Source organism: Schistosoma haematobium, chromosome 1 (assembly GCF_000699445.3).
Source record: "Schistosoma haematobium chromosome 1, whole genome shotgun sequence".
Classification (NCBI taxonomy): domain Eukaryota; kingdom Metazoa; phylum Platyhelminthes; class Trematoda; order Strigeidida; family Schistosomatidae; genus Schistosoma; species Schistosoma haematobium.
In genome coordinates this window covers 6,643,607-6,671,079 of record NC_067196.1, presented here as the reverse complement: position 1 = coordinate 6,671,079, position 27,473 = coordinate 6,643,607, and the positions used below count along the sequence as shown (strand labels likewise).

At 37.0% G+C, this 27,473-nt stretch overlaps 2 protein-coding genes across 2 annotated transcripts; both read right to left on the bottom strand.

The window, feature by feature from the left end:
• Positions 1–326: 326 nt before the first annotated feature.
• MS3_00010034 (uncharacterized protein) lies at positions 327–896 on the bottom strand (the record flags this gene model as incomplete). The annotated part of the gene is made up of 2 exons (XM_051218371.1): positions 327–456; positions 607–896. The coding sequence occupies 2 exons, from the start codon at positions 894–896 to the stop codon at positions 327–329; spliced, it is 420 nt and encodes a 139-aa protein (XP_051073027.1).
• A 12,291-nt stretch (positions 897–13,187) lies between these two features.
• On the bottom strand, positions 13,188–17,355 carry MS3_00000880 (uncharacterized protein). The gene is made up of 3 exons (XM_051208470.1): positions 17,128–17,355; positions 13,575–13,833; positions 13,188–13,424 (listed from the first exon to the last, which is right to left on the bottom strand). The coding sequence occupies exons 2-3, from the start codon at positions 13,817–13,819 to the stop codon at positions 13,250–13,252; spliced, it is 420 nt and encodes a 139-aa protein (XP_051073026.1). The 5' UTR covers positions 13,820–13,833; positions 17,128–17,355; the 3' UTR covers positions 13,188–13,249.
• Between the last annotated feature and the right edge of the window lie 10,118 nt (positions 17,356–27,473).

Below are 27,473 nucleotides of genomic sequence, written 5' to 3'. Positions count from 1 at the left end.
GCTATGTCGGCTGCAACTGACGCCCTAACTGTAACGGTGAACACAGTTCAGCGTGCTAAGTACTCGAGTATCGCAATTCTGTAGGTCACGAACTATGTGCATAATGGTCAACCGAACAACGCCTAGACAAATTTATTACAGTTCATCCGTAGACGTGACGCGCCGATGTCCGCCAACTAATGCACACTGTTTGGAAACTCTCAGAACACTAATTTCATGAGTTCATATGCATATATTTAGTTAAGAGCACACAACAATTATAAGCACATGAAATTCCTCGATTAGTATCGACAATATTTCCTTCCACGTTTCGATTCACTGATACATTAAACCATTCCATTTTCCCCATAAACACACTTTTGAATGGAGGAAATCCTTCTCAATCCGGATTTCATGAAGTCATCAATGCAGGCACCATGTCCAACAGCAGTGTTCGCACCAGAGTAGTTGACGTCTCTGTGATGAACAAATATGGAATGAAAAGTGACAGGAACGTTTCAACATCCATCTTAAGTGTGAACTTACAAGCAAATTAGAACGTGCATGAAACAGACAAAACGTAGGCATTAACCATAATCATAAAAATGAATCGATCTTCAAACCTACTCATATATACGCCAGTATGGAGGCTGTCCCGTCGAATTATGTATCAAAGGTACACAAACAGATCCAGGTATCCATGGTGGTGAGAGTGAGCCAACGCTCTTGTACACTTCAATATATGAACCACTCTTATACTTTCCATCGTACAATCGTAGACAATACTTGCATGAATCTGATTTGGTTATGACTAATTGATTTATCAATGTGTATGACAATAAAGCAATGAGAAACATCGAATTAGCTGACATTGCTTTTTCGTTTTGTTCTTGAGATGAATTAGTCGATTGACGCATTTATATAGTTTTCAGTAGATGTGAGATTTCAATAAATCGCTTAATCCACAGTGGATATGTGATTGTCATGATTTGTGCGGAATTATCAGCGTCAACAATTCAGAAGAGAATGAAATGATCATTGTGATATGTGGCGCAGTTAATCTTCCTGTCACGTAACCATATTCGTATTGTTAAGAATTAGTCGTACCCCCTACTGACATATAGTTATTCCTATATCAAGATTGCAAATGATCGTGAACACAGTTTCCATTAAATATTTAATTATAGGCGTCCGACTAAGCATTAAAAATATGTTTTTTATTTCACGTTGACACACGCCGCATCATCATTTATCTCTCGAATCTCGCTCACACACTATTATTCCCAGAATAATACTTCAGATGTGTTCCGAACCAAGTGCCCACCGTCAACAAATACTGACATCTGACAACAGAAACGTGATTTGTGGTAGTCAGCGAAGGTCTATGTTTTTCTAATCTATTTCAGTGCTATTGCAGAACTGACTGCTATGATGACCAACCTACCACAGTCGATCAATTGACTGTCGTTTTCATTCAATTTCGGTAATGCATAATGTGTGTGAACGCCGAATGAAGACCGATTCAGTTTGTGAGAAAAGATGTACGCTCATTGGTTTAACAACAAATCTTCTATAAGGTGAATCATAGTTTATTCATTCAAGTTAGCTTTTCAAGTATTTTCACAAATATTGTACATGAATATTATATTTTCAATCAATGGTGACTATCCCAGTATTTTAGTTTGCCAGATCAGTTTATGTCTATCAAACACACCACTGATCAATTGCACATCCGAGGTCTTAGACAACGAAACGCTACCAGCGTTTCGTTCATAACCTGAACTCCAGTTACAGTGAGTTACTGTCGCAATAAAAGCGTAGAGTATGTGATTGTCATGATTTGTGCGGAATTATCAGCGTCAACAGTTCAGAAGAGAATGTAATGATCATTGTGATATGTGATGCAGTTAATCTTCCTGTCACGTAACCATATTCGTTTTATTAAGAATTAGTCGTCAACATTAATCGTGAACACTAGTGTCTATTATATTTTAAATTATAGGCGTCTTATAGTGCTTTCGATATATGTTCCATTTCAGATAAGATCTGAGTTATTTTGAGCTCACTATTTAGTGTTGAAATTAGTGCGATGAAGCTCAGGTCACTGTTTTGTGTTCGAGTTGATGGATGGTTTCGAAACTGTCAGTGTAACATGTTCTGCTTACATTTTGAAAATGATTTAATTGTGTTATTTAATACTTTCTTTCATTCATGTATTATGTACACATATTAATTTCTGCTCATTCATACTTTCAAATAACTGAAGTAAATCAGTTTCGGTGTTTCGGAAGTTTCACTTCTTGTCGATGGTTAAGTAGTCCAAGTAGTATTGTAGCGGTTGAAATTGCTAGGTGAAATTGAATTCGTCTGATCGAGTGAAATGCATCGAATTTGAATGAACCGATCATGCATAAATTAGCATATTTTATACAATTAACTTCGAGATTCATTAGTTGGATTTTGGCGTTATGGTTTGTACCAAGCAAATCAAGATACAACAACATTGGAATATCTGTTTGCTCTTTCATTGTTTTGCATTTATTAACACGGAGAGCTCTTGTCATGTTCCTCTCACTGTATACTGTATACTGTAAAGTCGTTTACCTATTTGAGTGAACATCAAGAAGTTGTTTCGATCATTATGATCGACTTCATTAAACAAATCTAACTTAAAACAAATAAAACTTTTTTGAGTAATTCTGATTGAATAGATAAGACACGAATAATCTGTTATTTGTGTGCTCTCACACTGATTACACCGACTTAGCAGCTGTATGTGAAATGAAAATTTATTTGAGTAATTCTGATTGATTAGATGTTTCTTGCAGATCATGTTTGAACGTTCAATGATTTCCCAACCTACTTAGAAGTCTGCTTCAGTTATTTTCAAAACGGACACTCACATATCATGAACAATGTGGAAAATTCCTCTACCTAAATACGAATGAACATAGACTAGCAATAAGAATACGTGGTATTACATTACTGATATCGTTTAATCCGAACAACCAGTATTGTAGAAATTTTGACATTGATATTATTATTTTCGGTGAAAATTACAAAGGCGGTTAACGTTTATGTCAGTATACTGTCCATATGAGTTGATTTCCAATTACATGTGCATTAGTAGGCTAACAAATGGAACAAAATTATAACCGTGGTGAAGAATTCCAACCAGTGTTCCAGTTGGTTTGTTATGTTTGATCTTATTTATTTAGTTACGGGGTGATTTTCTCGACCTCATTACCACTTAACGGTGATAGAATTTAGTAATACTAATTACACATATGATTGCTTATTGAAACAAGTTTTAATTGGTGGAAATAGATAATTATGTGAATGCTGAACAGATGAATTGGATGAGCAACCGTTTGAGAAACATGCTGTAATCATCTGTATTGGATGAAGATAACGAAACTACAAAATCATTCAGTGATAATTGCGAGTAGATTTGTTGACCGATTTTGTCAATAGTTTCATCAATTTTATCAGTCATATTACGTGATTGTCAAGTCATGACAATGATTTATGACGATATTCTGAAACCATTATGTTTAACTAGTCATGGTCTTGATTAAGGATTAGCCAGTTGGAAATAGGTATTGTCGTTTTAGGTGCTTCTAAAATAGTAGAAGTTTGTAGCGTTAACGAATTCGAACTGCCTGATTATATTACTAGAAGCAATTCAAAAATATTCATTCACATAGTGCTAATTTTAATAGTAGACCTCGGAGTTTTGATAGAAAATGTTTGTTTGGCCAACTACTACCTGATAGTTCAGATATTATAGTAGTGTAGTATGATGGTACATAAATTCGGTGACATTATTATTTAAACTATCTTGGTCATTATAGGTAACTAATGTGATAGACCAGTTCATAAACTCAAATACCTATGGCAATAACGACTGTGATGATTTTAGGTTAGTCGGAAAATTATACCAATAATTATCGTGTTAAGTCTATGGTGTCCTTGGACCTTAAATGTACATTTCCTATTGGTCGATGTTTATTTCACTTGTTAAATATTTTGTAAATGTTGTTTCCTATTTCATGGTACGATGTGGTATGCTTGATTGGTATATAAACAAAGTATGTTTGAAATATAATGATTCATAACTCAGAGGCTGTGACTTGCGTTCTTCACTCAACTGGCTGGGACAGACTGCGAAGCAGGGCCAATCAGGGCACTAGGTCGTCCTTACGTGTATTACGTGTCCACTGTCACAGAAGCGATCGATAAATACGCTGCTTATCAAAAACCTGCAGTCTCACACACACTCGCGTTACAACAATTGGCGACGGGGTAGAGAGAATTTTGAACCCTGTAATTGGACAAGATTCAGTATAATTGTTCTGACCAATCAGTATCCAGATTTGTCGTCGGCGTCCTTGGGAGTCATTGGTTGTTAATTGATTACAGTATTTCTCATTACTCTGCTGATTCAGAAAATGACTATCCCCTCCGATCAATTGCAGATACCACTAGATCGTTACAGAGAGAGCCAGTTGAATGTTTTGGACTATATGCGCACGCGACTGCTAAATCTCCCGTGTTTCGGAGATGTGAAAGAGGTTGACGAATTAATTTCTCACCTGCATACTGAACTCGAGAATGACTGCAGGACATATGAAGATGAAAACAAAAGCCTCTATGAATCCCTTATGATCAGTAATGCAAACGAGGCAGTCGCTCATGATCCATCCAGAGATCCAGAATTGTCCAATTCAGAAGTATGCCCTGTTGTGGGTTCAAATCCCACTGTGCCTGAAACATGTGAGGTATCCAGCTTACAAGAAGAACCTCTCGTGCCAGAAAATGTTTCCCGTGCATCCAATGATGGTCAGAAATCAAATACGAATTTCAAAGATGCTGTTTATTTTAGTGACCTATTATCCAGTGATGGAATTTTGGAGAGGTCTGAAGAATATGTTGCACAAAAATCGAACCTTAATGACCTCATGTCTGGTGTCGCTAATCCTCATCATCTAGTCAGTTTTAGCGAACCCTCTACTCAATGCGCGAAATATGCTTTAAATAGAATCAGACTGATTGTTGCTTGGGTATATGAGGACCCAACGTTATTTCGCGGGGGAGGACGGACGCAGAAAATTTTAAAGTCCAGATATTAACTCCGGATCTTTCAAAAAGGGGGAGGTGTTAGGATAGTCGGAAAAATATACCAATAATTATCGTGTTAAGTCTATGGTGTCCTTGGACCTTAAATGTACATTTCCTATTGGTCGATGTTTATTTCACTTGTTAAATATTTTGTAAATGTTGTTTCCTATTTCATGGTACGATGTGGTATGCTTGATTGGTATATAAACAAAGTATGTTTGAAATATAATGATTCATAACTCAGAGGCTGTGACTTGCGTTCTTCACTCAACTGGCTGGGACAGACTGCGAAGCAGGGCCAATCAGGGCACTAGGTCGTCCTTACGTGTATTACGTGTCCACTGTCACAGAAGCGATCGATAAATACGCTGCTTATCAAAAACCTGCAGTCTCACACACACTCGCGTTACAACAATTGGCGACGGGGTAGAGAGAATTTTGAACCCTGTAATTGGACAAGATTCAGTATAATTGTTCTGACCAATCAGTATCCAGATTTGTCGTCGGCGTCCTTGGGAGTCATTGGTTGTTAATTGATTACAGTATTTCTCATTACTCTGCTGATTCAGAAAATGACTATCCCCTCCGATCAATTGCAGATACCACTAGATCGTTACAGAGAGAGCCAGTTGAATGTTTTGGACTATATGCGCACGCGACTGCTAAATCTCCCGTGTTTCGGAGATGTGAAAGAGGTTGACGAATTAATTTCTCACCTGCATACTGAACTCGAGAATGACTGCAGGACATATGAAGATGAAAACAAAAGCCTCTATGAATCCCTTATGATCAGTAATGCAAACGAGGCAGTCGCTCATGATCCATCCAGAGATCCAGAATTGTCCAATTCAGAAGTATGCCCTGTTGTGGGTTCAAATCCCACTGTGCCTGAAACATGTGAGGTATCCAGCTTACAAGAAGAACCTCTCGTGCCAGAAAATGTTTCCCGTGCATCCAATGATGGTCAGAAATCAAATACGAATTTCAAAGATGCTGTTTATTTTAGTGACCTATTATCCAGTGATGGAATTTTGGAGAGGTCTGAAGAATATGTTGCACAAAAATCGAACCTTAATGACCTCATGTCTGGTGTCGCTAATCCTCATCATCTAGTCAGTTTTAGCGAACCCTCTACTCAATGCGCGAAATATGCTTTAAATAGAATCAGACTGATTGTTGCTTGGGTATATGAGGACCCAACGTTATTTCGCGGGGGAGGACGGACGCAGAAAATTTTAAAGTCCAGATATTAACTCCGGATCTTTCAAAAAAGGGGAGGTGTTAGGATAGTCGGAAAAATATACCAATAATTATCGTGTTAAGTCTATGGTGTCCTTGGACCTTAAATGTACATTTCCTATTGGTCGATGTTTATTTCACTTGTTAAATATTTTGTAAATGTTGTTTCCTATTTCATGGTACGATGTGGTATGCTTGATTGGTATATAAACAAAGTATGTTTGAAATATAATGATTCATAACTCAGAGGCTGTGACTTGCGTTCTTCACTCAACTGGCTGGGACAGACTGCGAAGCAGGGCCAATCAGGGCACTAGGTCGTCCTTACGTGTATTACGTGTCCACTGTCACAGAAGCGATCGATAAATACGCTGCTTATCAAAAACCTGCAGTCTCACACACACTCGCGTTACAACAATTGGCGACGGGGTAGAGAGAATTTTGAACCCTGTAATTGGACAAGATTCAGTATAATTGTTCTGACCAATCAGTATCCAGATTTGTCGTCGGCGTCCTTGGGAGTCATTGGTTGTTAATTGATTACAGTATTTCTCATTACTCTGCTGATTCAGAAAATGACTATCCCCTCCGATCAATTGCAGATACCACTAGATCGTTACAGAGAGAGCCAGTTGAATGTTTTGGACTATATGCGCACGCGACTGCTAAATCTCCCGTGTTTCGGAGATGTGAAAGAGGTTGACGAATTAATTTCTCACCTGCATACTGAACTCGAGAATGACTGCAGGACATATGAAGATGAAAACAAAAGCCTCTATGAATCCCTTATGATCAGTAATGCAAACGAGGCAGTCGCTCATGATCCATCCAGAGATCCAGAATTGTCCAATTCAGAAGTATGCCCTGTTGTGGGTTCAAATCCCACTGTGCCTGAAACATGTGAGGTATCCAGCTTACAAGAAGAACCTCTCGTGCCAGAAAATGTTTCCCGTGCATCCAATGATGGTCAGAAATCAAATACGAATTTCAAAGATGCTGTTTATTTTAGTGACCTATTATCCAGTGATGGAATTTTGGAGAGGTCTGAAGAATATGTTGCACAAAAATCGAACCTTAATGACCTCATGTCTGGTGTCGCTAATCCTCATCATCTAGTCAGTTTTAGCGAACCCTCTACTCAGTGCGCGAAATATGCTTTAAATAGAATCAGACTGATTGTTGCTTGGGTATATGAGGACCCAACGTTATTTCGCGGGGGAGGACGGACGCAGAAAATTTTAAAGTCCAGATATTAACTCCGGATCTTTCAAAAAAGGGGAGGTGTTAGGATAGTCGGAAAAATATACCAATAATTATCGTGTTAAGTCTATGGTGTCCTTGGACCTTAAATGTACATTTCCTATTGGTCGATGTTTATTTCACTTGTTAAATATTTTGTAAATGTTGTTTTTCCTATTTCATGGTACGATGTGGTATGCTTGATTGGTATATAAACAAAGTATGTTTGAAATATAATGATTCATAACTCAGAGGCTGTGACTTGCGTTCTTCACTCAACTGGCTGGGACAGACTGCGAAGCAGGGCCAATCAGGGCACTAGGTCGTCCTTACGTGTATTACGTGTCCACTGTCACAGAAGCGATCGATAAATACGCTGCTTATCAAAAACCTGCAGTGTCACACACACTCGCGTTACAACAATTGGCGACGGGGTAGAGAGAATTTTGAACCCTGTAATTGGACAAGATTCAGTATAATTGTTCTGACCAATCAGTATCCAGATTTGTCGTCGGCGTCCTTGGGAGTCATTGGTTGTTAATTGATTACAGTATTTCTCATTACTCTGCTGATTCAGAAAATGACTATCCCCTCCGATCAATTGCAGATACCACTAGATCGTTACAGAGAGAGCCAGTTGAATGTTTTGGACTATATGCGCACGCGACTGCTAAATCTCCCGTGTTTCGGAGATGTGAAAGAGGTTGACGAATTAATTTCTCACCTGCATACTGAACTCGAGAATGACTGCAGGACATATGAAGATGAAAACAAAAGCCTCTATGAATCCCTTATGATCAGTAATGCAAACGAGGCAGTCGCTCATGATCCATCCAGAGATCCAGAATTGTCCAATTCAGAAGTATGCCCTGTTGTGGGTTCAAATCCCACTGTGCCTGAAACATGTGAGGTATCCAGCTTACAAGAAGAACCTCTCGTGCCAGAAAATGTTTCCCGTGCATCCAATGATGGTCAGAAATCAAATACGAATTTCAAAGATGCTGTTTATTTTAGTGACCTATTATCCAGTGATGGAATTTTGGAGAGGTCTGAAGAATATGTTGCACAAAAATCGAACCTTAATGACCTCATGTCTGGTGTCGCTAATCCTCATCATCTAGTCAGTTTTAGCGAACCCTCTACTCAATGCGCGAAATATGCTTTAAATAGAATCAGACTGATTGTTGCTTGGGTATATGAGGACCCAACGTTATTTCGCGGGGGAGGACGGACGCAGAAAATTTTAAAGTCCAGATATTAACTCCGGATCTTTCAAAAAAGGGGAGGTGTTAGGATAGTCGGAAAAATATACCAATAATTATCGTGTTAAGTCTATGGTGTCCTTGGACCTTAAATGTACATTTCCTATTGGTCGATGTTTATTTCACTTGTTAAATATTTTGTAAATGTTGTTTTTCCTATTTCATGGTACGATGTGGTATGCTTGATTGGTATATAAACAAAGTATGTTTGAAATATAATGATTCATAACTCAGAGGCTGTGACTTGCGTTCTTCACTCAACTGGCTGGGACAGACTGCGAAGCAGGGCCAATCAGGGCACTAGGTCGTCCTTACGTGTATTACGTGTCCACTGTCACAGAAGCGATCGATAAATACGCTGCTTATCAAAAACCTGCAGTCTCACACACACTCGCGTTACAACAGATGAGTTTTGTGAAAAATATAAAAGGCGGTTCAACTAATGTTTGAATTCAATTGACATTGATAAGATATATAATGCAATGAATGTATAGGCCAGATTAATATGCAGGTTGGTAAGGTACATGACAATAAAAAATAATAAATAAATCTGGTCAGAAAAATAATTTTAAAGTTAAGACTACTTATGGAACTTCAGTTAGGAATATGATGAGTTATAAAATTTCCATAAGAAGTTCCTGAATTCAGCCTGGTGACATTTACAAATATGTGACAAAAGCAACTGGAACTAAGAAATGTCAAACAATTTTCTGAATCTAATATGCTTCGTCTGTGAACAATGTCTATCATTTGTCTCAGAATTACTCAGACTTTATTGTTCTTGCATTTTCATACAAACTACATTCTGTTTCCATTCGTCACTGTTCGAATATTACATTACAACTTGCGCCATAACATACGTTTAAAAATTGTTGGCAATACAACTGCTTACTGAACGTAAATAAGTAGTATAAAGCAATATACAAATGAGTGGAAAGGAAGCGAGTAGGAACAATGTAAGACAAACTTAACAGTGATGCCATTGACTTTGTTAATTGGTTGATTTAGTAAAATTCCAGGAGTCTAGATAAATACTTGTCTTTCAACGTATAAACAATCTAAAATCCAGTCTACATATCACACAATATAAATGTTTATCGAGGAGACTGTAAATAGTGACCTGAAAACAAATTCGGAATGATGATGAATAGGATAACAGTAACTAAGGATTTACACATCAACTAAACGAATATATTTATATATATTCATAGTAATCGAGTTACTGCATAGTTACAAAATATGAATACATGCTATGGATTTGGAAGTTGGTAATTCAAAATATCTGTAGGAACTTTTATTTAATTGATTGCCGACTGATTCGGAATTCCAAATACAATACATCCATTTGTGTTCAGCTGGTTCTGTCTGAATGAAGTTGCATTTTCTCAGTAATTCCTAGTTAGAACAATTATTCGAATACTAATTATTATCATATTGGCGTTGCGATGAATCCTGCACTTGAACATTTCAATGTACATGCAAATTCTTACCTTCCTACGATCACATGTGATGGTTTGAAATTTTGAGTATGATCAGGAAACATGTTAAGGCTGAAAAAATTGTGGCTCATTTCCTTTCATTCATCGGAGAGGATGCATACAATTTATTGAAACGTTGGCATTTCCAGATAAACCAATTTCACTTCTCTATGTAATTCTCAACAATCGTCTGTTAAGCTATTCACAGCGTACCAATTTCGAATGCCGTCAAGGATCAGAACTTCATTAAACCATTCGCCTGGACATCAAGAATTTTACCGCATTACTCAGTTATCTTAATCCAATGCGTGCTCAGTGTCAGACAGATGACGATTCATTGGGGAAATTCAAAGCAGATCAAATGGGTGAGTACGTATTTGGTAAATGTTTATCCTGTGATAAATTTTACTCACATAAATCATGGGAATTTCGTCATGCTATGTGCCTTAAATGTGGTAAAATTGGACGAATCTAGTCAGTCTGTTGAGCTACTGTACCTTTTACTACTGATCATAAACCATATATTTCAGGTTCTAATAAAAATTGGGTGTTTCTATTAACCATATAGTGGCACTGGACCTTAACCACACAACACTCAAAGCTGAACACGCGACAACAGTGAAAGTAGATATTCAACACATAATGCGGCGGAAAACACAACGGTGATGGAGGCTTGAAGAATGAATTCAATTAATTCAAACCCAACAGATATCATGGCTGATAATTCCGCACAAATCATGACAATCACATATCCACTGTGGATTAAGCGATTTATTGAAATCTCACATCTACTGAAAACTACATGGTCGGTTTTCTGAGGCGGAATCTAAAACAGTCACCAGTTCAATGCAGTCGCACCTTATCTGCTCTGAGACAGGTCGCTCGCAAGATGTATTTCATTGACATAATCCACACAATCAAACGACCTTGATAGGACCGAGGTCGAACAAAATCCTAATGCATTGCTGAGACGTTCACAATCCACCAATTCAAGTTCGAAATCTGCGAGCAAGTCTGTGTTGAAACTATCATCCATCCCTAGTCCTAATTCCTTCATGCAGTATGATGTGACGCTTATTACTCTTGTCTTGTAATTGTAAGCTGTAATCAGTTATTACTATCCCTTCAATGTTCTCCATACCTATTCTTCACTTGTTATTACGACCTTAATATCTTTCATTTTTCTTCACATCTGTCAATCAGATAAGTATTCTTAATAGAATGAGAGTTTGTGGAGATTGCAGTAATTTCATATTTGAATTTACAAGTTGATTCTATCCAGACTATCACTCAAAATTTGGAAGCACTGGTAGGATGAACAAGATGATAGACCAATTGATTTCAAATTCGCGCTTGACCGAACGTGCTGGGTTTGAATTCTGTGTGCTTGACCGTGGTTGCGTACCGATGAACAGTCCCATATTAGGACGAATCGACCGTCCGGCGTTTCCGAGTTCTCAATGGTGGTTTGGCATAAATGGGCTAATGAATTCAACTCTTACATTGACCATATTGGTTCTGACCGTACATCTATTCCCACACTCTTTTACTGCTTGAACCCTCTGTTTATTAGGCCACTTCATTTGATATTTGATGTCGTGAATCACTTTATAATGCTATCGCTTCTGTTGTTATGTAGACACATATTCGCCACCAACCATAAATACGAATGCACAGCTTAAGTAGATCATTTCGTCGAAAGAGAATTCTCTTAGCTGAATTACGTATATTTCTATTCTAGCTCCACGATTTTGGAATTATCTACATCAAAACATGTTGTTTGCGGAAATAGCTTATGCATTATTTAAAATGGTCTGGCATATCTGCTTGACACAGTACTAAACACAACACGTTTTCTGACTGATTATGGAGAGATGGGACATTTTGTCGGTTATCGTGACAATAGAACATTACCAAATATCTAATGCAAAAACACTTGTACCGATATTCACGGAACCTAGAATCCTCATAGTAAAATTTCACCTTCCTTATCCCTCGTTCGACTTCGTCTACTTGTTCGACATATGCATACATATAATCCAAATGATTCTCGTTGTGATGATTTAAGGAACCGTTGTACACAACTTGAAACATTCAACCTCTTGTTTACGAGATTAACACCATCAATCATAATATCTATTTATTTGATCATTCGCAAGCAATATAAGCATCAAGCTACGTCACCTGTAATGTCGGGCACAAGCAAATGTCATTTGTCCAGCTAGTTACTTTTCTCTAGTCTACAAGGGTTGTGTGTATTATAACCTCGAAATGTGGTCGTCTCTCCAGACTTTATAATGAGTTAATGTTGGAGCCATTTGAGTGTAACGCGGAGTCGCGGTTGACTATGGTCACCATTACAAGAAGTCTACGTGTCAGTTAAACGATAAGATCCCCGTAGGCCAAATATCGGAAGGCAATTGATGGCAGTAGTAAGTTATCATACGAAAGAGTTTAACTACAACCTTGTGACCATTATTTCTTCGCACTATGGAATCGGAGATGTTGTTCCTCACATTTGCTCACATGGTTCTCAGAAGGCTATTGCACATGCATCCACAACACTATCCAAATCCGACAAATATCCAGTTAAATAGAGAAATGAGCTCTGTTAATTATCTCTGCAGTCAAAATATTTCACACGGTGATATATGCACGAAACCCAACTAACTTACCAGACCGAGAGCTATGTCGATGCGAACTAAGTTCGGCGTATTAAGTAGTCGAGTTAGCAGGTCAAGAACTACGAGCATAATAGAGGGCAAAAAATGTCCACAAAGCTACATTACAGTACATCCGTAGACGTGAAACGTCAATGTTCGCCAAATAATGCACATCATACGAAAACTCCCAGAATACCATTTTCATGAGTTCATATGCATATATTTAGTTAAGAGCACACAACAATTATAAGCACATGAAATTCCTCGATTAGTATCGACAATATTTCCTTCCACGTTTCGATTCACTGATACATTGAACCATTCCATTTTCCCCATAAACACACTTTTGAATGGAGGAAATCCTTCTCAATCCGGATTTCATGAAGTCATCAATGCAGGCACCATGTCCAACAGCAGTGTTCGCACCAGAGTAGTTGACGTCTCTGTGATGAACAAATATGGAATGGAAAATGACAGAAACGTTTCAACATCCATCTTAAGTGTGAACTTACAAGCAAATTAGAACGTGCATGAAACAGGCAAAACGCAGACATTAACCATAATCATAAAAATGAATCGATCTTCAAACCTACTCATATATACGCCAGTATGGAGGCTGTCCCGTCGAATTATGTATCAAAGGTACACAAACAGATCCAGGTATCCATGGTGGTGAGAGTGAGCCAACGCTCTTGTACACTTCAATATATGAACCACTCTTATACTTTCCATCGTACAATCGTAGACAATACTTGCATGAATCTGATTTGGTTATGACTAATTGATTTATCAATGTGTATGACAATAAAGCAATGAGAAACATCGAATTAGCTGACATTGCTTTTTCGTTTTGTTCTTGAGATGAATTAGTCGATTGACACATTTATATAGTTTTCAGTAGATGTGAGATTTCAATAAATCGCTTAATCCACAGTGGATATGTGATTGTCATGATTTGTGCGGAATTATCAGCGTCAACAATTCAGAAGAGAATAAAATGATCATTGTGATAGGTGACACCGTTAATTCCCATGTTACGTGACTATGTTTGCATTGTTGATCACGCAGCTTGATTAAGTAGTTTGAGGATCAGCATCACGTCAATTGAAATTCTGGTTTCGTGCACACTGTTTGCGATGTCCACGGATGATGTTTGTGTGAATTGTTGAATGAGTGATGAGTGAATGCACCTCCAAATTCTACATTGTCTAAAACAATATAGCAGTGTCAGAATAGAGCTGTTTTATGAAATTGCGATTACACAAATACGTTTCGATATAGAATGGATAATGTATTAGTGTATTTTCTTTAACATGTAATCAGAGATTTCGGAATTAACAGTAGTAATATTCTTAGAAGAATGAATAGTTATTTCATGGATGTTGTGTAGAACACTCGATTGCTGTCACGTGACCACATTTGTATTGTTAAGAATTAGTTGTCACCGCGTATTCTCATATAGTTATTCCTATATTAGGACTGCAAATGTACGTGAACACTAGTGTCTATTATTTTTAATTTAGGCGTCTGATATCTTCGTTAATGTTCAACGTTCATTACGTGATGTGATGAATTTTTTTGACAGTTAGCATGACAGTGATGATAAAAGTGTTTCATCAATTAATCTGGTTTAACGGATGAACTCTTGATTACAATATTCATTTCTACGCGACAGCTTTTCGGTATTCGGATGAACCGAATATTCTGTGTTTATAGCAAATACCATGAACATTTTTCATGAAGTTTAACCCAGGAAAGACTTCAAGTGAATGAGACATTACAGACATTGCAGAATAAGATAAATGCATGTGTATTAAAGTAATTCCATACCAGATATCTGTGTTTGGAATTGCATGTATGCTGATAGCTTTATGAATTGTGAAATTGGCCGTATGAATGAGTGGTTTAGATGTTCGGGTATATGTGTGCCGATATGTGAAAAAGAAATGGAATTAAATGTGGGTAACCAAACGAATGGTCGAAGTGTTATCAAAACTCAGACTCGAACATATATTATATGATGCTGTATCCAGTAGTGTTATGTAGGCGTATCATATATATATATATATATATTGTTGGAAATAGATAATTATGTGAATTTTGAACAGATGAATTGAATGAGCAACCGTTTGAGAAACATGCTGTAATCATCTGCATTGGATGAATATGACGAATATGCAACATAATTTAATGATTATCACGAGTCAATTTGTCGACCGATTTCGTCAATAGTTTCATCAATTTTATCAGTCATATTACATGATTAACAAGTCATGACAATGCTTTGTGACGATATTCTGAAACCATTTCAATAGTAGGTCTCGGAGTTTTGATAGAGAATGTTTGTTTAGCCAAACACAACCTGGTTGTATACCTATAATAGTAGTGTAGTATGACCGTTGAACATTTATGGAGATATAGTACATCACATCATAGTACTGTTTTTCTGTAGTCAGTCCGTCATGAAATACTAAATACAACAAATGCAGTATGAAACCCAAATAATGTCTTCCTTCACTCCCTTGCTTCTTACTGATTTTATCAGGCATGCAGAATAGAAACCGATGTCTTCTGAAACGATCTCATTTCATTGTACTCTACAGACAGTCCTCACCGTAGACAAAGAGCCTTCGTGTGATAGTGTGGTTTGTTGTGTAATTTTGTGCTTAGCTACCGCGTACATCCCAATTATCCGTGGTTGCGATAACGAACGTCAGGTTGTTTAGTAACTGTGAATTAAGCGTTCTGATTGTTTTATGTTAGATTTGTTTAATGAAGTCGATCATAATGATCGAAACAACTTCTTGATGTTCACTCAAATAGGTAAACGACTTTACAGTATACAGTATACAGTGAGAGGAACATGACAAGAGCTCTCCGTGTTAATAAATGCAAAACAATGAAAGAGCAAACAGATATTCCAATGTTGTTGTATCTTGATTTGCTTGGTACAAACCATAACGCCAAAATCCAACTAATGAATCTCGAAGTTAATTGTATAAAATATGCTAATTTATGCATGATCGGTTCATTCAAATTCGATGCATTTCACTCGATCAGACGAATTCAATTTCACCTAGCAATTTCAACCGCTACAATACTACTTGGACTACTTAACCATCGACAAGAAGTGAAACTTCCGAAACACCGAAACTGATTTACTTCAGTTATTTGAAAGTATGAATGAGCAGAAATTAATATGTGTACATAATACATGAATGAAAGAAAGTATTAAATAACACAATTAAATCGTTTTCAAAATGTAAGCAGAACATGTTACACTGACAGTTTAGAAACCATCCATCAACTCCAATCTTAATATATCGAAACATAAAACAGTGACCTGAGCGTCATAGCACACATTTCAACACTAAATAGTGAGCTCAAAATAACTCAGATCTTATCTGAAATGGAACATATATCGAAAGCACTATAAGACGCCTATAATTTAAAATATAATAGACACTAGTGTTCACGTACATTTGCAGTCCTAATATAGGAATAACTATATGAGAATACGCGGTGACAACTAATTCTTAACAATACAAATGTGGTCACGTGACAGCAATCGAGTGTTCTACACAACATCCATGAAATAACTATTCATTCTTCTAAGAATATTACTACTGTTAATTCCGAAATCTCTGATTACATGTTAAAGAAAATACACTAATACATTATCCATTCTATATCGAAACGTATTTGTGTAATCGCAATTTCATAAAACAGCTCTATTCTGACACTGCTATATTGTTTTAGACAATGTAGAATTTGGAGGTGCATTCACTCATCACTCATTCAACAATTCACACAAACATCATCCGTGGACATCGCAAACAGTGTGCACGAAACCAGAATTTCAATTGACGTGATGCTGATCCTCAAACTACTTAATCAAGCTGCGTGATCAACAATGCAAACATAGTCACGTAACATGGGAATTAACGGTGTCACCTATCACAATGATCATTTTATTCTCTTCTGAATTGTTGACGCTGATAATTCCGCACAAATCATGACAATCACATATCCACTGTGGATTAAGCGATTTATTGAAATCTCACATCTACTGAAAACTATATAAATGTGTCAATCGACTAATTCATCTCAAGAACAAAACGAAAAAGCAATGTCAGCTAATTCGATGTTTCTCATTGCTTTATTGTCATACACATTGATAAATCAATTAGTCATAACCAAATCAGATTCATGCAAGTATTGTCTACGATTGTACGATGGAAAGTATAAGAGTGGTTCATATATTGAAGTGTACAAGAGCGTTGGCTCACTCTCACCACCATGGATACCTGGATCTGTTTGTGTACCTTTGATACATAATTCGACGGGACAGCCTCCATACTGGCGTATATATGAGTAGGTTTGAAGATCGATTCATTTTTATGATTATGGTTAATGTCTGCGTTTTGCCTGTTTCATGCACGTTCTAATTTGCTTGTAAGTTCACACTTAAGACGGATGTTGAAACGTTTCTGTCATTTTCCATTCCATATTTGTTCATCACAGAGACGTCAACTACTCTGGTGCGAACACTGCTGTTGGACATGGTGCCTGCATTGATGACTTCATGAAATCCGGATTGAGAAGGATTTCCTCCATTCAAAAGTGTGTTTATGGGGAAAATGGAATGGTTCAATGTATCAGTGAATCGAAACGTGGAAGGAAATATTGTCGATACTAATCGAGGAATTTCATGTGCTTATAATTGTTGTGTGCTGTTAACTAAATATATGCATATGAACTCATGAAATTGGTGATCTGAAATGTTACATATATTGTGCAGTAGTTGAGGATCACTGACACAGTACGTCGACGCGTGTACTCGAGTAAATATGTGTGGGCTTTTGCTAGGTCTGTAGCTATCAGCTGTTTACTTCATGTTCGAACGAATAACTACATTCGGTGATCAAATACTAGTAAGCTAGGTATTGATGCATACTAGCTCCGCTAACTAGAGTGAGATGTCCAAGCTTAGATTGAGAATTATATTCTGCAGACAGCCAGAAACAAGCGAGATCAAGCGATCTCGAGCGTTCACAACAAAGACGCTTCGAATCGTACATAAACAATTGCATATATATATCGATATTGCCCTGGAAGATTTTAAACATTTAATCAATAAGGATATTTTAGTTAATTAACAATTACACTGTAAAAATATACGTATAGTATTGGTCCACAAATGGATCCCATAAATTACCACTCATTATTCTTATCGGGTCATAACAACGTTGTTTGGTCGACCATCATGCACATATTTCGTGACCTACTGAAGTGCATTGCACGACTACTTAACACGCTGAACTATGTTCGCCATTACCGTTAAGGCGTCAATTTCAGCCGACATAGCTCGTTTTACTTCTGCTTCGTTGAATACTGTCGCTAATACGGAATCCTCGTTTGTCGTTCGGTTTGAGCTGATCAATCTCGATGATGACTTGATGTTAAGTTTGTTTTACATTGTTCCTGCTCATTCCCTTTCTACACTTCTGTATATTGTTTTATACTACTCATTTACATTCAGTAAGCAGTCGTATTCCTAACAATTTTCAAACTTACATTGTAACGCGAGTTGTTCTGTAATATTCTGAATTGTTCAAATATACTTATAACGTTTATTGTACTTATCATTGTATTTATCATTATAATTACTGTATCTTAATCACTGTAACCGTTATCCACAGTTTTGTGCATTTGTTTAAACGCAACAGTTTCCATATTGCTTTGCCCTCGGTTCGAGTTTCGATTGCTCATAAACTGTTATCCAATTTAGACACAGCTATCGGCTGTCTTTGTACTATCGTATGTTATAATTATTCTTTATGTTACTCCCACAGGAAGCCTTAGTTATTTTCATTCTCAGAGGACGCGTTTAAACGCCTAGACACCTCACAAGTTGAGGTTTGTAACTAAATTTCGTGTATTATTTAATAAAGAACTACTATTGTAGACAAATCGTTGTTTGGGCACTTCGATTTTCCGCGTATCTCAATCGGGGTTACTAGGACGCTTCGATAGCATTAACACTTAGTCTGCTCCAATCTGGTCGTTGACGTATATTTGATAGTAAAACCATAACCAATAAGGATTGTAGACCTTCGCTACAAGTGATCTCTAGGGTGTACATTGAGATCCACCAAATGAGGAGGAAGTCCGCAAGGAACTCCAACTCTTGAAGCGTTACGAATCACCTGGCCCAGATGACTTACTTCCGGCTCTTTTTAAAGATGGTGGTGACTTTTTGACTAAGGAATTGACGACGTTGTTTACAAAGGTTTGGGAACTAGAGAGTGTACCAACGTCATGGAATGAGTCGATAGTTGTCCCTATCTTTAAAAAGGGTTCACGTCGTTCCTGTAACAACTATCGGGGGATAAGTTTACTTCCGATTGCGTCCAAGCTATTGGCTTCCGTCATTCTTCGTAGGTTGTTCAAAACCCGAGAAAGATTGACTCGCGAGGAGCAGGCTGGGTTTCGTTCAGGTCGAGGATGTATTGATCATATCTTCACCCTCCGCCAAATGTTAGAACACCGCCATACTTATCAAAGGCCAACAATCGTAGTGTTTCTTGACATCAGGGCTGTCTTCGATTCGTTGGATAGGACTGTTCTCTGGGATTGTCTATTGAAGAAGGGTGTGCCTGAGAAGTTTATTAACATCCTAAAAGCCCTATATAAAAACACCTCAGGCAGAGTGAGGGCATACAACCACCTCTCTCCATTGTTCCATTCGAGCAGTGGGGTTGGCAATCAGTGTCCGTAGGTATGGTATGTACTTTGCACCTTCGAAGTGCGAAGTACTTCTACAAGACTGGCAGGATTCTAATCCTGTACTCACCCTGGATGGTGAGCAGATAGACGTAGTTGAGAAGTTCGTGTATCTGGGTAGCTGCATAAGTGCTGGTGGGGGTGTGAGTGATGAGATCAATGCACGAATAGTGAAAGCCAGAGCGGCCTATGCCAATCTGGGCCACCTTTGGCGCCTTCGTGATGTTAGTCTGGCTGTAAAGGTCGGATCCACAACGCGTCGGTGAGAGCAGTTTTGCTCTATGCTTGTGAAACCTGGTCTCTCCGAGTTGAGGACGTTAGACGACTCTCTGTGTTCGATCATCGCTGTCTCCGAAGGATTGCTGACATCCAGTGGCAACACCATATTAGTAATGCAGAGGTTCGGCATCGTGTGTTCGGGCACAGAGATGATAATTCAATTGGTGTCACCATCTTGAAACACCGACTTCGGTGGCTTGGACATGTTCTCCGAATGTCGTCCCAGAGAATTCCACGTCGTGCATTATTTGCCGACTCTGCGACTGGTTGAAAGAAGCGGAGAGGTGGTCAGTGCATGACATGGTGTCGTGGTATGAAAGAAAGCTGCAAAGGACTGGCTTCTGTTGGTCCTTCACGACTCCCTGGTTGGGGTCTGAGAGATGGTGCTACACAGTGGCTAGAGACGTTATCAGATATGGCTCAGAATAGAAGCCAGTGGCGATCCTGCTGTAACCTTCTTTTACTTTCTTCATAAAAAGTGGTTGTGTCTCCTTTACCTGAAAGATTTCTTCTGATTGTACCTTTACGTTCCCTCGTTACTACCACACTACCTTACTCCAACCTCTTCGTCATTGTTCTCTTTTCTTTTGCGCTCCTTAGTTTTTTTCTACTTCTCTTCGAATTCTCATTGTTTTGTGTGGCGCATATATACTGGCGCTCTCTTGTACCAATATTCATGTGTTCAAATAAAATAAATAAAAACATTGAGATGTTATTCTTCTTGGAACCGAAAATTGATGGAAGTTGCTATCGGTCTGTTAAGAGAGTGAGACGTCGTGTATGATACTGGAATTCTGCGTCTGCTACTTTCTACAGAACACAGGCCGTCGATCAGCATTCTCCAACCCACTCCGTTCTTGGTCTTTCCTTCTAGTTCTATCCAATTGTTGTTCATTTTTCTCATGCCTGCCTCCATTTCTCGGAGTAATGTGTTGTTTGGGTCTAGCACTTTTCCTTTGGTTTTGCGGAATCCAGTCCATTTTATTTACATTTCACTGTTTGTGAAGATCAAATTTAATTATTTTCGGATTTCCAGTGTATACATATCATATATCATATTTATTTGAATTGACAGTGGTTAACAAATCTCGCTTGTACAGTAACCATTATCGTAATAACATCTAGTGAACGAATTTCCATTTGAAATGCTAGATAGTATTCACTCAATATTAGTCAGTAAGTGAATGAACTTCAATGGTCCAACACTAAATTTGAAGTAAAAATCAATCTTTAAAAGAGACGTTTACCAATAATTATGAGACTGTGAATTTTTAAAATAAATGTTGAGCTTAATTATCCACTGACCGAATATATCCAGTTGTTCGACATACAAGAAACATATATTCCAATAGACCCTCATAGTGATGATTCAACAAATCGTTGAAACAGAATTTGAAACATTTATTCTCTCTCGTCTCTAAGAAATCATTACGAATAATCACAATATTTATTGAAATGACCATTCTTAATCATCATAACTATGATGATGTATCAATTGTTACGTCGGTCATACATTAGTGGCATATGTCGAGTTACTTACTTTTCATTAATTTTCAAACGTTGTATTCATTTTTCATCCAGAGGTTTTCAAAGAATTTATATTGAGGAGATTTCCTACAGGTATTCAGTCTTCTTGTGGATATTACTTTGAAACAATTATCAATATAATTCATTTAATATTGAATACAAAGTCTTTAATTATAAAATAATAGTTGGGTTCCTAATCAGCAGTTTAGAGGTAATGCGAGAGCGCGAGATCGATGCTTGTTTCGATTGACGGTTAAGGTGTTTGGGATTGAATTTGCCTTACGGATATTCTACCGGAACAATAAACGCGATACTGGCGACCCAGAGTCTATGTGGAAGCTATAGTCAGAACAAGGCAACTTGACCTTAAACTTTATTTGTTTCTAAACGTGAAAACAATTCGACTGGTAGAATAATTAAACAAATTGTGGTCTTTAAGTGGAACGCACGAACATACCGACCAGTACTGCGTTTAAGCAACGATTTGATTGATCGCGTATGGTTATAAGTATCATGTAGTCATGGATCATCCCTAACATGGATTGCCGAATTCGGATCGTGTCTCCGTCCAATATTTACCAGCTTCCAATACTGGACTTTCCGTGTTCAACTCGATATTTATGATGTGAAAATTGAACGGTTGCCACCAAACTCAACTGAATTCTAGTTAAAAATTGTTTGGTCGTAGTTGTTTTCCTAATAACAACAATAATCACAACGACATTCACCATGAACAAGAACATTGTGTGAAACACAAAAAAGCTATGTATAATGAGTAATAGCAACAGTCATTCGATTTCACAGAAATGAGTGGAAGTCACAATGAAATAGAAGGATGGGAGTAATGTTGTTGTGTACCAATAAAATGTCTCTACACAAAATAGTGCATCCCCTTATTTTCAGTCATCCACATGAAAGTTGTCTCACTTGAAGATCCTAATCTCTTTACTCTCGTTGTTGTAGAAGTAAACAGCAATACTATGTGAAGACGTTACACTAACTTTTATTGTTAATATATTAAATACATAACCCAGTATGAATCGTTACCTATGAAGTCATCATGATTATTCAATGTTCATATTTTCTCACTGAACTAGTACATGGTATATATATATATATATTCCAAGTTGATTCATTGAAAGCTACTCTCTCAAAGTGCTTCTGATTTTAACTTGATAAACTTGCATTCATTGTGTTGGTCCAGTTATTTTCTGAATGCCAGTCCTTCCAGCTTTAGCTGGAATTCAGAGCGACTAAAGAGTATCAAGACTTCCTTTAACTTTATTGTTGACACTGGCAGTGGTGAGCCATATCTCAGTACTCTATTACTGTATGCGTCAACAATAAAGTCATGTCAAGAATACAGCGAGTTATAAAATCTGTTTGAGTATGGACACTGACTGCCGAAATAGTGGATAAGGATAAACGGTAGAAAAACTATTGTCTACTTCGTCGTTATTATTACTCTAATAATTGACTCAATCTTAAGATTGTAGAATTGTTATAATGTATCTGCCTAATGTAAAAGATATTACCAGGAATTCACATCATTGTCTACACGGACCCATCGTATCGTCACTATCAACAGTGTATAATAAAGTAAAAATTTAGGCTAAAAATTGGAAAAATATACCTTATATGAATAAAAGTTATTTCTGAATGACCGAGCCATGACATCTGTTGGGTTTGAATTAATTGAATTCATTCTTCAAGCCTCCATCACCGTTGTGTTTTCCGCCGCATTATGTGTTGAATATCTACTTTCACTGTTGTCTCGTGTTCAGCTTTGAGTGTTGTGTGGTTAAGGTCCAGTGCCACAATATGGTTAATAGAAACACCCAATTTTTATTAGAATCTGAAATGAGCCACAATTTTTCAGCCTTAACATGTTTCCTGATCATACTCAAAATTTCAAACCATCACATGTGATCGTAGGAAGGTAAGAATTTGCATGTACATTGAAATGTTCAAGTGCAGGATTCATCGCAACGCCAATATGATAATAATTAGTATTCGAATAATTGTTCTAACTAGGAATTACTGAGAAAATGCAACTTCATTCAGACAGAACCAGCTGAACACAAATGGATGTATTGTATTTGGAATTCCGAATCAGTCGGCAATCAATTAAATAAAAGTTCCTACAGATATTTTGAATTACCAACTTCCAAATCCATAGCATGTATTCATATTTTGTGACTATGCAGTAACTCGATTACTATGAATATATATAAATATATTCGTTTAGTTGATGTGTAAATCCTTAGTTACTGTTATCCTATTCATCATCATTCCGAATTTGTTTTCAGGTCACTATTTACAGTCTCCTCGATAAACATTTATATTGTGTGATATGTAGACTGGATTTTAGATTGTTTATACGTTGAAAGACAAGTATTTATCTAGACTCCTGGAATTTTACTAAATCAACCAATTAACAAAGTCAATGGCATCACTGTTAAGTTTGTCTTACATTGTTCCTACTCGCTTCCTTTCCACTCATTTGTATATTGCTTTATACTACTTATTTACGTTCAGTAAGCAGTTGTATTGCCAACAATTTTTAAACGTATGTTATGGCGCAAGTTGTAATGTAATATTCGAACAGTGACGAATGGAAACAGAATATAGTTTGTATGAAAATGCAAGAACAATAAAGTCTGAGTAATTCTGAGACAAATGATAGACATTGTTCACAGACGAAGCATATTAGATTCAGAAAATTGTTTGACATTTCTTAGTTCCAGTTGCTTTTGTCACATATTTGTAAATGTCACCAGGCTGAATTCAGGAACTTCTTATGGAAATTTTATAACTCATCATATTCCTAACTGAAGTTCCATAAGTAGTCTTAACTTTAAAATTATTTTTCTGACCAGATTTATTTATTATTTTTTATTGTCATGTACCTTACCAACCTGCATATTAATCTGGCCTATACATTCATTGCATTATATATCTTATCAATGTCATTTGAATTCAATAATTAGTTGAACCGCCTGTAATATTTTTCACAAAACTCATCACAGTCGTTATTGCCATAGGTATTTGAGTTTATGAACTGGTCTATCACATTAGTTACCTATAAAGACCAACATAGTTTAGATAATAAACTCACCGAATTTATGTACCATCATACTACACTACTATAATAACTGAACTATCAGGTAGTAGTTGGCCAAACAAACATTTTCTATCAAAACTCCGAGGTCTACTATTAAAATTAGCACTATGTGAATGAATATTTTTGAATTGCTTCTAGTAATATAATCAGGCAGTTCGAATTCGTTAACGCTACAAACTTCTACTATTTTAGAAGCACCTAAAACAACAATACCTATTTCCAACTGGCTAATCCTTAATCAAGACCATGACTAGTTAAACATAATGGTTTCAGAATATCGTCATAAATCATTGTCATGACTTGACAATCACGTAATATGACTGATAAAATTGATGAAACTATTGACAAAATCGGTCAACAAATCTACTCGCAATTATCACTGAATGATTTTGTGGTTTCGTTATCTTCATCCAATACAGATGATTACAGCATGTTTCTCAAACGGTTGCTCATCCAATTCATCTGTTCAGCATTCACATAATTATCTATTTCCACCAATTAAAACTTGTTTCAATAAGCAATCATATGTGTAATTAGTATTACTAAATTCTATCACCGTTAAGTGGTAATGAGGTCGAGAAAATCACCCCGTAACTAAATAAATAAGATCAAACATAACAAACCAACTGGAACACTGGTTGGAATTCTTCACCACGGTTATAATTTTGTTCCATTTGTTAGCCTACTAATGCACATGTAATTGGAAATCAACTCATATGGACAGTATACTGACATAAACGTTAACCGCCTTTGTAATTTTCACCGAAAATAATAATATCAATGTCAAAATTTCTACAATACTGGTTGTTCGGATTAAACTATATCAGTAATGTAATACCACGTATTCTTATTGCTAGTCTATGTTCATTCGTATTTAGGTAGAGGAATTTTCCACATTGTTCATGATATGTGAGTGTCCGTTTTGAAAATAACTGAAGCAGACTTCTAAGTAGGTTGGGAAATCATTGAACGTTCAAACATGATCTGCAAGAAACATCTAATCAATCAGAATTACTCAAATAAATTTTCATTTCACATACAGCTGCTAAGTCGGTGTTATCAGTGTGAGAGCACACAAATAACAGATTATTCGTGTCTTATCTATTCAATCAGAATTACTCAAAAAAAGTTTTATTTGTTTTAAGTTAGATTTGTTTAATGAAGTCGACTAAAATGATCGAAACAACTTCTTGATGTTCACTCAAATAGGTAAATGACTTTTCAGTATACAGTATACAGTGAGAGGAACATGACAAGAGCTCTCCGTGTTAATAAATGCAAAACAATGAAAGAGCAAACAGATATTCCAATGTTAACTGCGTCACATATCACAATGATCATTACATTCTCTTCTGAACTGTTGACGCTGATAATTCCGCACAACTCATGACAATCACATACTCTACGCTTTTATTGCGACAGTAACTCATTGTAACTGGAGTTCAGGTTATGAACGAAACGCTGGTATCTTTTCATTGTCTAAGACCTCGGATGTGCAATTGATCAGTGGTGTGTTTGATAGACATAAACTGATCTGGCAAACTAAAATACTGGGATAGTCACCATTGATTGAAAATAAAATATTCATGTACAATATTTGTGAAAATACTTGAAAAGCTAACTTGAATGAATAAACTATGATTCACCTTATAGAAGATTTGTTGTTAAACCAATGAGCGTACATCTTTTCTCACAAACTGAATCGGTCTTCATTCGGCGTTCACACACATTATGCATTACCGAAATTGAATGAAAACGACAGTCAATTGATCGACTGTGGTAGGTTGGTCATCATAGCAGTCAGTTCTGCAATAGCACTGAAATAGATTAGAAAAACATAGACCTTCGCTGACTACCACAAATCACGTTTCTGTTGTCAGATGTCAGTATTTGTTGACGGTGGGCACTTGGTTCGGAACACATCTGAAGTATTATTCTGAGAATAATAGTGTGTGAGCGAGATTCGAGAGATAAATGACGATGCGGTGTGTATCAAGGTGATTATTGCAAACGTATACAACCTCCAGTTTAGTTCGCATTTTCGACCGTGGAAGGTTGACATGGATGAGTACAATTGCATATCGTGTTTGAATGAGTTGGTTATTTTACGAAATATATAGGCTTTCATTTTACGCCTAATTCGCTTCTCATAATTTGCAATTCCGAAGGAAACGTAATGACATTTATGGTGTGGTAGGACACTGTCATCACTATGGATTCCCAGAACCGTATTTTTACCCTTTCATGAAAATCTCAATGAACGTGTCTCGTTTCGGCGTATATTTTAGTAGGTTCACAGAATAATTCATTTGTGTGACAGCATTTATTTGTGTTTTACACATTTCATAAACATGAAACCACCAATTCGTACAACATGCTCAAAATAAATCAACAATTCACAACTGACATTTAAGACTTCCAGGATGGAATATATATTATTTTGGACTGAAAACGAGCCCTTCGCGACAGTATTTAACGAAGCTGAAGTAAGACGAGCTATGTCGGCTGCAACTGACGCCCTAACTGTAACGGTGAACACAGTTCAGCGTGCTAAGTACTCGAGTATCGCAATTCTGTAGGTCACGAACTATGTGCATAATGGTCAACCGAACAACGCCTAGACAAATTTATTACAGTTCATCCGTAGACGTGACGCGCCGATGTCTGCCAACTAATGCACACTGTTTGGAAACTCTCAGAACACTAATTTCATGAGTTCATATGCATATATTTAGTTAAGAGCACACAACAATTATAAGCACATGAAATTCCTCGA